Consider the following 14232-nt stretch of genomic DNA (forward strand, 5'->3'; position numbering starts at 1 on the left):
GACTTGGGGCTTGTCTACATATCACTTTTGTTGGTATAACTAATGTTGCTCAGGGATATGAAAAAAACACAGCCAAGTGACATAGTTACACCCACAGAAGCGCCAGTGTGGACACCACTACGTTGGCAGCAGCGCTTCTCCCACTACCAAAGCTACCAATGCTTGTGGAGGTGGTTTCATTATGCCAACAGGAGAACTCTCACCTGTCCGCATGGAGTGACTACACCAGTGATCTTACTGCTGTGACACTGTAAGCTCGCTAGTGTAGACAAGGTCACAGTGTTTCATGACTACAGACACAACTTTAGTTCTAATTTAGACTAATGCCAAACAGCTGTGTGGCCTTTCCTTTTTTTTAAAATAAACTATAACACACTTTAAAAAAATTGATTCATAAGGGCTGAATGGGAAGTGTTCTCCAGTGTGTGTGGAAGCCTAATGCATTAGAGGCTGTACACTGCAAGCCATGTTTTTATAATCAAAGTTTGCAGACCTTTTGCTTGTAGACACAACCTTCCAAGTGTACATGCTGCTATGCTCTGCTGCTGGGTCTGCATGTCCCTAGTATCACTATTGCTCTGGGGTATAAAGCAGCAGAGTGAATTTAACACAACTGGACAATGTCATTGCTGTGAAGTGGAACACAGCAGCCATCATCCCACTTTAGGCTGTAGACAACAGCAGCCTCAGACCTAGGTACTTTCATTTAGGATGGAAGTGAACTCCTCCCCTACCCCTCAAATAAAAATCTAGTTACAGGACCAGGTAACTGGAGACTTCCTCCAGTACAGTAATTATGAAGCAGGGGAGACAAAGCAAGGGCCCCAGAGGCCTTTAAAGTGTGTGGCATGGCTTCTCTTCTTGTGTTTTAAGAGTACATAGAGAGCACTGTCTCCTGGCTAAATAGTTGGTCTCTCTGCTACCCCTAAACTCAGCACTTCAAGGAAGGAAAACTTCAGCATTAATAGCAATTTTATGTTGCAAGCACAGGCTTGTGGCAGGATTAAATAAGGCCAGCCAGGACCCTACCCTGTCACACACTAGGACAAAGAACACGAGCCAGGAGTGGTGCCATTCAGTACTTGTGCAGCTCCCAAAGCAATTCCACATTCACCGATGTCTCACAGGGTCTGATTCCAAAGGCAAGGATAAGGAGTCGCAAGTGGCAGTACTGCTTGTGCTGCATTTAGGCTTCTGCTTTAACTGCTGCTTCTTTCCCTTTCCTAGCTTGATTTTATTCCCTGCAGTCACAGAGAAATACAAATCATCATTATTAATCATTGGTACTGCATTTTACAAGCTAGTGAGACATTTTCAGTAACACTACTTAGTGTATAGTCAGCTGGGAGCACTGCCACAGCTTTTGCACAGCTGGTTCATTCCAGTTTGGCACAGGAACCATATCAGGACTCAGTCAGTCATTAATGCCCAAGACCCTGACTCATCAGCTGGATGTGATGCTGCTCTATTTAGAAGGCTGGTGAGTTTGCAAATCTCCCCTTCTCTCCTCAATGCACTCAACCCATTTGCTTCAGAAATACCTGATGAATACACTCAGTTTATGCTACTTTAGTGGATTCTACTGATCTGAGTGACATTCTCTGTACTTAAAATAAGGAGAGACAGTGGGTCTAGTCATAGTCTCATAGAAAGTGCAAACATGGTACGTGGACATGGCTGAAGTGCTACCTCCTGGCAATGATGCATGTTAAAATACCCTCACTTACAGCAGATGGGCCTAGGCGATCACCCAACGTCACACATGAATGGTTCCAAGTACCTTCGATCAGAAGCAGATCCAAGAAAGGCACAATCACCCACCACTTCTTTATGACTACATGGGATGAGGAACCAAAACTAGCTTCTGCTTTAAACATGTGGTCACACTATGGCAGAGATTGAAAACCACTGCCCTCGACCATGGCATGAAGCCCACCATTAGTTCTCACAGGGCTAGTAAACAAGACACAGGCAAGGCTGGAATGAGGTAACACTTGGCCCCTCAGCAGGGGTGAGAATTCCTCTTCTCTGTATGTGTGCACTCCTGACTTGATCTCTCCCTCAAGTTACAGTGCAACAGTGGGATCACATCAGGTAATAAGGCAGGCTTAATAAGAGCAAAAATCAAGGGAAACAGAGGCTCCAGGAGGAATTGCGAGACCATTAGTGCTGGTGGGGAAAGGAACTCAAGCTAAGTAGACTCAGCTAAACCCTGACGGCAGATGTAGTATGCTAAGCTAAGAATTGTGTTTAAATTGAAATAGGGATTGAACTAGAGTTGGGCAGTTTGTGTAGAGGTAGTACAGGAAGCAGAAGCCAATGAGAACTAGAGAGAGGACTTTTCAATGCAGTCAGAGCAAATCTCTGTGGAAAGTGAACACCATTTAATACCTAATAATTTTACAATTTATATGATGGGCCAAGATGGTCTCTAGTTTTAGAGCTGAACTGACAACAGTACTATGCCCTTCCATAGTGCTTCTGGGACAACTTCATAAATGAGTTAACTACCTCATGGGCTGAGATATGGCTCAGATACTTCTAATGTCACAAAGAAGGTGAACAGAGACTGTTACATTTTGCAGGAAAAAACAGCAAAAGCAAAAACCACTTTGCTCTAATAAAGTGATTTTCATCCACAGAGCAGAAAGCACTTCCCAGGGAAAGATAAGTACAGATGGGGAGATGAAGCAGACAAAAAAACTGACTTGCCCAAAGTGTCATAGTGTGTCAGTGGCAGAACCATATTTCCTAACGCCCAGTCCAGTTCTCTATCTTCTGTATAACATTGCCATCCTGCAAAATACATGGACTAGAATCAGCATCTAGGAGCCTCTTTGGAAGTGGTCAAGAGCTTACCACACACAATATAAACCTCTGTTCACATAACTTGGGCAACAGATTAAAACCTGTAATGCTGCTTCCAACCTTTTTAAATACAGGGCATATATTTGAAATAGCAGAAGTGCAGCACAACGTACTGAGTCAACTACTACATTGACATTGAAAATCAGCACTACATCTACAGTGCTGGTACCAAAATACCACAGTGAGTAGCATCTTGGAAACGCCAAAATAGCTAAGACACTTGTGATGGCTGACCTAAATAGACACAATGATCAACAATGTAAGAGTGCTTTGTCGATTCACCATTTAATGACCTGAAAATCAAAAAGGAATCCTACTAAAAGTAGAATCATGCATAAATTTCTGAGTACAAAAGAATAGCACAAGCATGTGGGGACAAAATCAGAAAGGGAAAGGCATAAAATGAGTTACACCTGGCAAGGGATATAAACAGCAATAAAAAGAGGTTCCAGAAATACATTAGGAGCAAGAGAAAGACTAAGAAATGTGTAGGTTCACCGCTTAGCGGGAAAGCAGAGCTAACAACAGATGAGAGCAAGGAGGTGGAAATATTTAATACCTATTTTGCTGGTCTTCACTAAAAAAGTTAATTGTGACCAGATGCTTAACCCAATTAATATTAACAAAGGGGAAGGAACAGAAGCCAGAATAGAGGAAGACCAGGTTAAAGCATATTTAGATGTATCAGATGTGTTCAAGTCGGTAAGGCCTGAAAAAATTCAACCGAGGTACTTAAGGAACCAGCTGAAGCAATCTTGGAACTTTAGAAGTCATGGATAAAGTCCTGACTGGAAAAGTGCAAACATATTACTTATCTTTAAACAGGACCTAGGGAAGTATAGACCAGTCAGCCTAACTTCGATACCTGAAATGCTACTGAAACAACTTATTAAACAATCAATTTGTAAGTATCTAGCAGCCAATAGGGAAGTAATAGCCAGCATGGATTTTCAAGAACAAAACATGCCAAATCAAATTAATTTCCTTATTTGACAGGGTTACTGACCTAGTGGCTGGAGGGAAGCAGTAGACGTATCTTGATTTTAGCAAAGCTTTTGACACAGTTCACATAACATTCTGATAACCATGGAAGATGGGACAAGAAGTCATGGGCTTAATCTGCAGCAAGGAAGATTTACGTTAGATATTAGGAAAAAAAATTCTAATTATAAGGATAGTTAAGTACTGGAACAGGCTTTCAAGGGAAGTTAAGGACTTCCCATAATTGGAAGTTTTTAAGAACTTAGACAAAACTGTCAGGGATGGTCTAGGTTTACTTGGTCCTGCCTCACTGCAGGGGCCTGGACTAGGTAACCTCTTAAGGTCCTTTCCAGCCCTACATTTCTACAATTTCTTCACTGGCCACAAGCCACTACTGGAATTGAGTGCTTCGTGAAGGCTGAAATAAATCTTGTGTATCATAAGCGAAAATGAACTAGGTCACACAGGACACTTGGCACAGCCAGGAATAGAATCCCAACACTTTGAATGTTGCAGTTCATCACTTCCTCAGTTATGTTTCAAGTTAGAATCTCAAGTTTCATAGATTCTGCTGCTCTTTGCGTTTCTATAGAAAATCTCCAAATACTTGGCAAACTGACCTCTACTGACAGCAGAAGCTAATTACAACTTTGGTAATTAAACATGGTACATTTTTCAGACGTTTATTTATAATTTGTTACACTGACAGTTACAAAACAAAACTAGCACAAGAGGCAGAAGAGGCTTTAGGAGGAAGTCTCAGAAGAGGAGGTTACTTACCTGTAACTTGAGGTTCTTTGAGATGCATGGTCCTTATATGTATTCCACTGTGGGTTACGCATGTGTACCATGCGCCCGGAGTTGGAGAATTTGAAATTAGCATAAAGAACAGGAGTACTTGTGGCACCTTAGAGACTAACAAATTTATTTGAGCATAAGATTTCGTGGGCTACAGCTCACTTCATCGGATGCATGCAGTGGAAAATACAGTAGGAAGATATACACACACACAGAGAACATGAAACAATGGGTGTTACCATACATACTACAAGGAGAGTGATCAGTTAAGGTGAGCTATTATCAGCAGGACAGAAAAAGAACTGTTTGTAGTGGTAATGAAAATGGCCCATTTCTAGCAATTGACAAGAAGATGTGAGGAAATGGGGTGGGGGGGGTGGGTGAAATAAGCATGGGGAAATAGTTTTACTTTGTGTAATGGCCCATTCACTCCCAGTCTTTATTTAAGCCTAATGTAATGGTGTCCAATTTGCAAATTAATTCCAATTCAGCAGTCTCTCGTTGGAGTCTGTTTTTGAGGTTTTTTTGTTGTAATCTTGTGACTTTTAAGTCTGTAAATCGAGTGGCCACACTATCAGAGGCTCGTTCACCAGCACATCTACCAATGTGATATATGCCATCATGTGCCAGCAATGCTCCTCTGCCATGTACACTGGCCAAACCGGACAGTCTCTACATAAAAGAATAAATGGACACAAATCAGACGTCAAGAATTATAACATTCGAAAACCACTTCAATCTCCCTGGCCACTCGATTACAAACCTAAAAGTCGCAATATTACAACAACAAAACTTCAAAAACAGACTCAAATGAGAGACTGCTGAATTGGAATTAATTTGCAAATTGGACACTATTACATTAGGCTCGAATAAAGACTGGGAGTGGATGGGCCATTACACAAAGTAAAACTATTTCCCCATGCTTATTTTCCCCCACTACAGTTCCTCACATCTTCTTATCAAATGCTGGAAATGGGCCATTTTCATTACCACTACAAACAGTTCTTTTTAAGGTGATAATAGCTCACCTTAACTGATCACTCTCCTTATAGTGTGTATGGTAACACCCATTGTTTCATGGTGTGTGTGTGTGTGTGTGTGTGTGTATTTTCCACTGCATGCATCCGATGAAGTGGGCTGTAGCCCACAAAAGCTTATGCCCAAATAAATTTGTTAGTCTCTAAGGTGCCACAAGTACTCCTGTTCTTTTTGCAGATACAGACTAACAAGGCTGCTACTCTGAAACCTGAAATTAGCATGTTACTCCTCATGTGCTCTGGTTTGCCTTGTGCTCCTGACCGAGGTGATAAAGGGCAGTGTGGACTGAGCACCTCTTCAGTTCCTTCTCCATTATGAATCAGATAAGATCCAAAGTAGAGGGGAAGAAGGGCAGGTAGTGGAATACTGATAGGGACCACACATCTGAAAGAACCTCCAGTTACAGGTAAGTAACCTCCTCCTCCTCTTTGAATGATGGTCCCTATTGTATATTCCTCTGTGGGTGACTGACAAGCAGTACCTAAGTAGGAGGAGGGTGCAAGGATGGGGACAGTAGGGTTGAGCTGAGAACTACCATCCCAAATGAGGCAGCAGCAGCAGCCGCCGCCGCCGCCAGGTCTTGTACGAGAGCAGTGTCTTGCAAATGTGTGGACAGAGCTCCATGGGGCTGCTTTACAGTTGTCTAGGAGGCGTATGTCCTGAAGGGATGCTACCATCATGGCTTAGGCTCTTGTGCAGTGTACTCGTACCACCAAAGGGAAGGAGGTTCAAGATCTGACAGAGTAGAATACAGCCCGATATCCATTTGGAACTTCTCTGGTTGGGGATGGCGTGCCCTCTGACCAATTCCGCTGTAGTAACAAACGGCCTTGGAGCCTTTCTCAATAGTTTTCTGCAGGTAAAAGGCCAAGGCTCATCAAACATCTAAAGAGTGGAGCCTATGCACGTCTGTAGACATGCAATTTCTGGAAGAATACAAGTAAATGAATGGATTGGTGAAGGTGAAATTCCTAAACCTCTTTACACCTACACTCCAAATTTACCCCTAAAGAAACTGTCATCTTTGTGAAGTACAATGTATGGAGGGTCTGCCATCATTGTGCCAATGTGATGGCTGTCAGAAAGGCAACCTTTATGGAGATGAGGGACATGCAGCAAGTCACTAAGTGTTCAAAGGAGGGGGGGGGGGCGCATGTCAAAACCAAAAGAACGAGATTCAAGTCCCATTGGGGTGTTATCTTTTGAGGCGGTGGAAAGTTCTTATCAGGCCTTTCCAGAATAGAGTAGTTAGCGTGTGTGAAAATAGAGTAGTCATCCATAAGAGGGGATGGAAAGCACTGATAGCTGCCAAGTGGACTTGCAGGGAACTGAGGGATAGGCCCAATATCTTCAAAGATAGGACATAATCTAGGATGAGTGGGAAACCCATTGCTTCTGATAGAATGCCTCTCTGTTGTGTTCAGGATGAGAAGTGTTTCCATTTAGATTGATAACATTTCCTAGCTGAGTCCTTTCTGCTATTAGAGAGGATGTCTCGCATAGCCAAGGAGCATGCCCGTTTTAGGACTGATGACCATCCAAATACCAGGCCCTGAGGTGAAGCAGTAGTGTATTGGGGTGTCTATTCTTGCCCTTGCACTGGGTCAGGAGCTCAGGGAATACTGGGAGGGTAACTGGGGAATGAAACAACTGGCACAGGAGGTTGGGGAACCAAAACTGCCTGGGTCAGAAAAAAGCGATCAGGATGACTGTTGCCCTGTCCTGTCGATCTTGTGTAGCACTCATGGAAGAACTGGTAGTGGAGAGAAGGCATAGTTGAACTGATCTCACCAGGAAAGAAGGAGACAGTGTTACCCTGGGAGTGATAACCTAGGGCTCTACTGGAGCAGTATGTGGTACACTTATTTTCCTGGGAAGTGAACAGATCCCTGGCTGGGGTTCCCCATCATGAGAAAACGTCATTAAGCACCATGTCGTTAAGTTCCCACTCCTAGTTGATCGCTAAGTGTCTGCTGAGGGAGTATGAGCATGTTCTGCATTCCTGGAAAGTAGACTGCGGATAGGTGATTTGATTGCTGATGCACCAGTTCCAGATATTGACTGCTTCTGCACACAGGGAGTCAGATCTTACTCCCCATTTTTTGTTGATGTAGAAGACTGTCATAGTGATGTCTGACATTATGAGGACATGGTGAGAGCGGATGAATGGAAGAAAGGACTCTCACACTTTTTGTACTGCCCATAGTTCCAGGACGTTGATGCACATTCTGGATTCTTGAGATGTCTACATTCCCTGTGCCATGTGGTTGCCCATATGGGCTCCCCAACCTAGTAGGAATGTGTCTGTAATGATGGTCTAGTCCAGTGAAGAAGGGAGAAAGGGGACTCCTATGCATACGTGGTGAGGATTTGTCTACCATAGGAGGGAAGACAGAATCTTGGCTGGAACTGTCAGCATAGGGATCATAGAATGGTGGCTTGGGAAGTATACAGATTGTAGCCATGCCTGAAGGCAATGAAGATGGAGTCTTGCGAATGGAGGGACGTAGGTGCACAAGGCTGTGTGGCCAAGGAGGGACAGACATATATTTTGACCTTTACCCAAGATTTGCTCATTATGTGAGCTATGATATCATTCACGGTCTGGAACCTGTCTGTGGGTATACGCCTTTTGATGACAGAGTTCAAGGTTGCCCCGATGAAGTTCGAAGATTGCATGGAGAGTAAGAATGGATTTTTCAATGTTCACATTGACCCCAATTGAAGAAAGGAGATGGAGCATCAGACAGATTGATGTGAAAGCTTCCTGGTGAGATTGTGTGGCAAAGAGCCAGTCACTGAGGTAAGGGAAGACAAGGAGACCATGACATCTGACATGAGCTGCTACCATGGAAAATACCTTGGTAAAGACGCTGGGAGTGGTGGCTATCCCAAAGGGTAGAACTCTGTACTGGAAATGGTCAGAGACCACCATAAATCTGAGAAATCATCTGTGGGTTGGATGAATATTGATGTGAAAGTACGTGTCCTTCATATCAACAGTCATGAACCACATGCCCTTTTTATAGATGGACTGATCACTGCCAATGTGACCATGAGAAATTTGAGTTTTCAAGTAAAGTAGTTGAGTTGGTGGAGGTCAAGGATTGATCTCCACCCACCTTCTTCTTGGGTATGAGGAAGTAGGATGAGTAAAACCTGTTCCTTGATATTGTGGAGAACAAGGAATGCATTCTATTGCTCCTCTCTCTTATTGCAGTAAGTAGTTCACCTCCTGAGCGAGAATATGGTCATGACAGTGATCCCCAAAGGGGGATGGGTTTTGTGGAGGAGGTAGCGCTGCAAATTCAATCATACAGCCAGAGTTTATGATGTTCAGTACCCAATTGTCAATTATCGCACCCCAGGTGTCAAAAAGAGAGTGCTAGACAACCCCTGAATGGGGTATTGAGATTGGGATGTGTTGGGCTCAGTAATTCACAGCTCTCAAGCTCACATCAAAAATACCATCAGGCTGGAGGCTGGGACTGAGATGTCAGTGCTGATGTGGAGGTCATAGGGAAGCGGGATTTTTGAATCCTTTGCTTTTTATGCATCAGTTCATAGGGTCTCTGATGGTAGAAGTATTGGGGCCCTATACTGGTTGACTGTCTGTGGACCTTACTCTTAGGGGCAGGTGTGTATATACCCAAGCATCAAAGGATAGCCCTAGAGTCTTTCAGGGTGTGTAGGGACTCATCCGTCTTCTGATTGAAGAGATGGAATTCATCGAAGGGGATGTCCTTGATAGAACTTCCTTGGAAAACCCTGAGGCATGGAGCCAGGACTCTGTTTGCATAACAACTGGAGAAGCCATGGCTCAAGAGGAAGTATCAGCCACTTCAATTACAGACTGGAGGGTGGTCCTGGCTATTAGTTTTCCTTCCTCTATCAGAGCTTGGAAATGAGAATGAACCTGCTGTGGGAGTCTGTTGGTAAATTCCTCAAACTTAGCATAGTTCAGGAAATCATATTTAGCCAGTAGTACTTGATAATTGGCTCTCCTAAAGACTGGAGGATGAGAAAACCATTTTCCCCAGCAGGTCTAAGTGTTTACCCTCCTTGTCCACAAGAGTTGATCCGTGATGATGTTGCCTGGACCACCAAGAAGTTGGGCATTGGGTGAGAGAATAAGAACTCTGAAGCCTTAGCTGGTACATAGTAGCATCTTTCTGCTTCCAAATATTTCCCCCTCTCATTGAGTGAATCCATACTCTAGTTTAATTTATTTAGTACTCACAAGAAAGTTAGCTGTTTAAGCATATAAATTACTTCAGCCTTGCATAAATGCAGGAAAAATTTGCTACTGCAGAGGGGAACAAATACAATGATCGTAATAAAAAAAATGTTTATCTGTCACCACAAACTAGTCTTGTCAGGTGAGCATAAATTTTGCAGCTGATCTAATTAGAGGTGGTAGTAATTTTTGCGCAACATTTCAAATGTTCCAATTCAGAAACATATTCAAACATGCCTAGAACGGGTATTTTAACAGCTTAACCTTTATCTACTTGTAGGAAACACTGAAACAATATCCAAAAATGGAAAAATTCCAGTGAAAGTCACTGGAACAAGAGTTCAAGTAATGCCTAAAGTTTCCTAAAGGTACCATACTGAATTATTTTTTACTTATAAGCATCAAATAAAATGCTGATCCATCCTATATGTGTCCTTGCGATACAATTATCAATTCTCTAATATAGTGGACACTACTTCAGTTTCCTTCCAATACACAGCTAAACTCCAATTGTAATATAGCTCAGAGAACATGATCGATGCGGAGTTAATCTTAGAATAAATGAAAGCCAATAACAGATTTACATTCTTTGTTAAATGCAACAAAAAACTCCTGCCTCAAAAAGATTGACTAAAGACAGCCATGTGGTTTTTGCATTTGAATTCATGACCGTGATGTAGAGATTTTATCATAATAGTTCTGAAAATAACTTCCAAGATATGCATATTAACTTCATATTTAGATGAACATCGACAGCTTCACTTCAGTCAATGTATTATAGTTCAGTAAATCTTGATGTTCACCAAAATAAGTTATTATTCTGTACCACTGTACTTAGTTTTAAAACTCAAACTCAAAATGAGGCAAATAAAAGCAGCAATGAAAGAAACAGAAGAGGGACAAGACCAATAACATAGAACAGTTATAGAAAAATAAAGTTAACCATTTTATTTAGTATAATCTACAAGTATAAAAGACAATTTACTTCCAATTACTTTGGTGAAGACATCATCGTTATAACTCTAACTTGCGGTTTGTTGTTATTACCAGAATCCCCTGAAGAAAATTACTGCTAAAGTACAGTTTGGGAATGGGATGGACACATTTATTCCCTTTTTTGGATGACAATACAGTTTCAGTTTCTCACTATATCATTGACCACCAGACTAAGGGAAAAGATCTAATGAATGTGCTCGTCAGTCAATCGGAAACCTGGTTATCCATAAACATTATCATAAATACAGCCAACTTGAACAAACTGCTTTCTGAGTGGCTCATAGGGTTTTGTTTCAGGTGGAGGAGGAAGGAGCATGTTTTTGTTTAATTTTCTAAGGGAAAAATGGTAAGTGACCAGCAATCTGAATGGCTAGCTGTCGGCCCATTTGTGTATGTTGGAAAAATAGCATACGTTCCTGTAAAACAATTATGATATTTCTGTCCTCTGAATCAATTTACTTTTCTGCCTACTGAAGTGGCAATGCAGGTCACTACTTTGGCAGGTAAGAAGAAGAAAAAAGCAAGGCCACCTTGCAATAGTATGAAAAAATACTTTGGGTGCCAGAAACCTTCAACTCCCACCAAAGCTGTATCTAAAAAAATGAGTATGAACAAAGGCAATGGGAAAGGAGAGTGCACCACTCCTTGTAGAAAAGAGCCTCTATGAACAGTCACATTCTTATAAGGCCACTTGTGCACTAAACAAAGGACAACTAAAAAGTTATTATGTAGACATTTATTTCAGGTATGCAGTTTACACGCATATTATTGAGCAAAATTGAATTGCAAATATACAAATACCATAACAAGCATTATCAAATAACATAACTGGCACTAGTGTTATAAGCATATTAATGAAGTTGGTGGGGAGAAGTCATGGAAGAGGACTGCAGCCCATGGCATTTTTCTTTTTACCATACCAAACTTTTGGTAGCACCATAATGGCAATACTTACAAAGAACACAAGACAGAACATTGTTAACTGTTATTCTGATAGCCACGATTTTTTTTTCAGTTTAATGAATTATGCAGCAAAAATTGTAATAGTGCAGGCGCTTTTGCCAACTTCAGCTTGTGTTTAGTTGTGTATCTTCCATAAGCAAATGAAAAAAGAAAAGCCAGTCAGATTTGGAACCCATCTTTTGTACTTGTGCAAGCTCTGCACTGTGCTTTAATTCTGTGACTGAAGATGTTCATGTGTTTTGCAAACAGATGTCATGTAAAAGTTATCCACTAAAGCCTGAGTGAGTCTTTGGTAGGCTAATACTTCATTATTATTATACACATTATCTACCACAGTCATTTTATTTTCTATAAAGTTTTCCTTTATAGTCCAAGGTGGCCAAAGAGGACATTCTGGAAAACATTACAGTAAAATCCTCAAACGACCAGGCACTTAAAACCCAGTCTATTCCAAAGGCACCAAGAATCAAAGGGGCACTGTTCTTCCATTAATGAAAGGTGACTGTATCTGCTTCTCTGCAATGTTTATAAATCAATGGATTCTTACTTTACAGTTTTTATACAGTATATGTAGCCATATCTGATGCATATATAATTGAATTACCTGGACTGTTCCTTCATAAGGAAATGTCACCTTTCTACCACATATTAAGTTCCAATTTTCTTTATTTCAGAATTATGCAAAATGCCATAACCTTGCTCAAGGTGTGCAAGTATACAAGCACTTCTGAAACAGGCTGCATCCAGCTCTGAATATGTGATTCATTCTAAATGCAAACATTTGAAATTTGTGTCCAGTTATGAGGCAAAATGGTCAGTACAAACATTTATTACTGACAAAGATTTATTACCACTCAGGTCTCTGCGACACTCATTTCCCCTAACTAGTGTTCACCCTAGAATGGTTTCATTAGTTACTACTGCTGATCTATCACCCACTTATCCCAAGCCCCACATTTTTCAAGTGAACAGTATAGGACAGATTATTCAATTTAGCATTTAACATATTATGAATGAGCCAATTGTTTATCTGACTACACAAGTATATACTTTCAAGCAAAGTTGTGGCAACAATACAAAACAAGATCATATTATCCTGTTGTAATGCACTTGTTAAAGCCTTCATATACTTCATACAGGTCTGTAACAAGATCCACATGAAGCATTCTGCCTTACTAGGCAGGCATATATAAAATGTAATTGCATCAAAACCTTGCTTCTGCTGGCCACTTGAAACTTACAGAAGTCACATGTAGTTCAACCAGCTTTCAGACAGGGTTCTTTAGTGGTAAATCTATTTTTGCAGCACTTGTAGGTCTAAATTTCAGTCTGAATTGCAGTGTTTAATTCCACAGCATGCTGTGAATGGTTGTTATTTGTTTCTTTCAGTGTTTCACCAAGACCTACACCTACATTAGTTGAAGTTCCATTATTAACACATTCTTCAGCAATATAACTCAGCTGTGGAACTTCAGTGCTTGGGGCAGGTGGAGCAAGCACAGGAATTGCACTATGGTGTGGAGAGTTTTCCAAACGGTCATTTTCTACCTCAGGGAGAACACTAACTGTAGTAAAGCGAGAATGATAATCATTGGAACCATGGCTACATGAGGTTTTCATACTTTCCATATCTGAGCAACTAAACTCAGAAAAATGACTTGAGTGGGAATCTGCTACAGATGGGATACTGTCACTTAGAGAGGGAGAGTCAAATTCACTGGAGTTTGTGCTTTGTTGCTCCAACAACTGAGCATCCATGTCCTCTCTGGTCTCATTTATCTTCATGCTACTCTTTTTTCTCAGTTTACCTTTACATTTTTTTCCTGCTGTCGTTTCTTTGGACCACTTGGTGGCACTAGATTTACTTTCTGGCAAGCAAGCCGATGAACAACCAGCATTACTGCGACCTGGAGCACTGCCATCATCAACACTACTGCTTCCACTATTGTGTCTGAATTTAGCTGGCTTTGATTCAATATCAACTTGCACCTCCATACTGTTGCCTTCCCTAGAACATGAAATAAATGGTCAAAGCATCCATCTTTAAGACAACTTACAAACAATTTCATCCTCAAAGCAAAACATGCCCTTGCCTGTTTTCTACATGCATGACAAGAAATTGCAATATTCAAGGTTAAACGAATCATTGTATACATTTTAAAGGTTTTTTTTAAATCAAAATGAATTAAAAGGAAACAAAATCTGGGATAAAACTATTTACTGTGCTACCATGACAGTATTCCCATTGGAAACTTAGTCACCCAATTATTTATCATTAGCCTGGCAGCAACCAACACTTGCATATTGTAAACTGTGGTGTGTAAGATGCATATAATATGCATAATCCTGAA

General features: G+C 41.2%; 1 protein-coding gene across 12 annotated transcripts in view; it reads right to left on the bottom strand.

Annotated features, from left to right (window-relative positions):
* Window positions 1–954: 954 nt before the first annotated feature.
* RNF19A (ring finger protein 19A, RBR E3 ubiquitin protein ligase) overlaps window positions 955–14232 on the bottom strand; it is a 102186-nt gene continuing 88908 nt past the window's right edge. For 8 of the 12 annotated variants that reach the window (XM_039524384.1, XM_039524383.1, XM_039524381.1 and 5 more), the window contains one exon: window positions 11640–13889. In XM_039524384.1, coding sequence (XP_039380318.1) covers window positions 13199–13889 — 691 coding nt within the window. In that variant the 3' untranslated portion in view covers window positions 11640–13198. Of the gene's footprint in view, window positions 1242–2708; window positions 2797–3874; window positions 3988–11639; window positions 13890–14232 lie in introns of those variants that run through there. The other 4 variants (XM_039524390.1, XR_005594033.1, XM_039524392.1 and 1 more) reach the window with 4 other exon arrangements.

The sequence above is a fragment of the Mauremys reevesii genome, linkage group 2, assembly GCF_016161935.1.
Source record: "Mauremys reevesii isolate NIE-2019 linkage group 2, ASM1616193v1, whole genome shotgun sequence".
NCBI lineage: Eukaryota > Metazoa > Chordata > Testudines > Geoemydidae > Mauremys > Mauremys reevesii.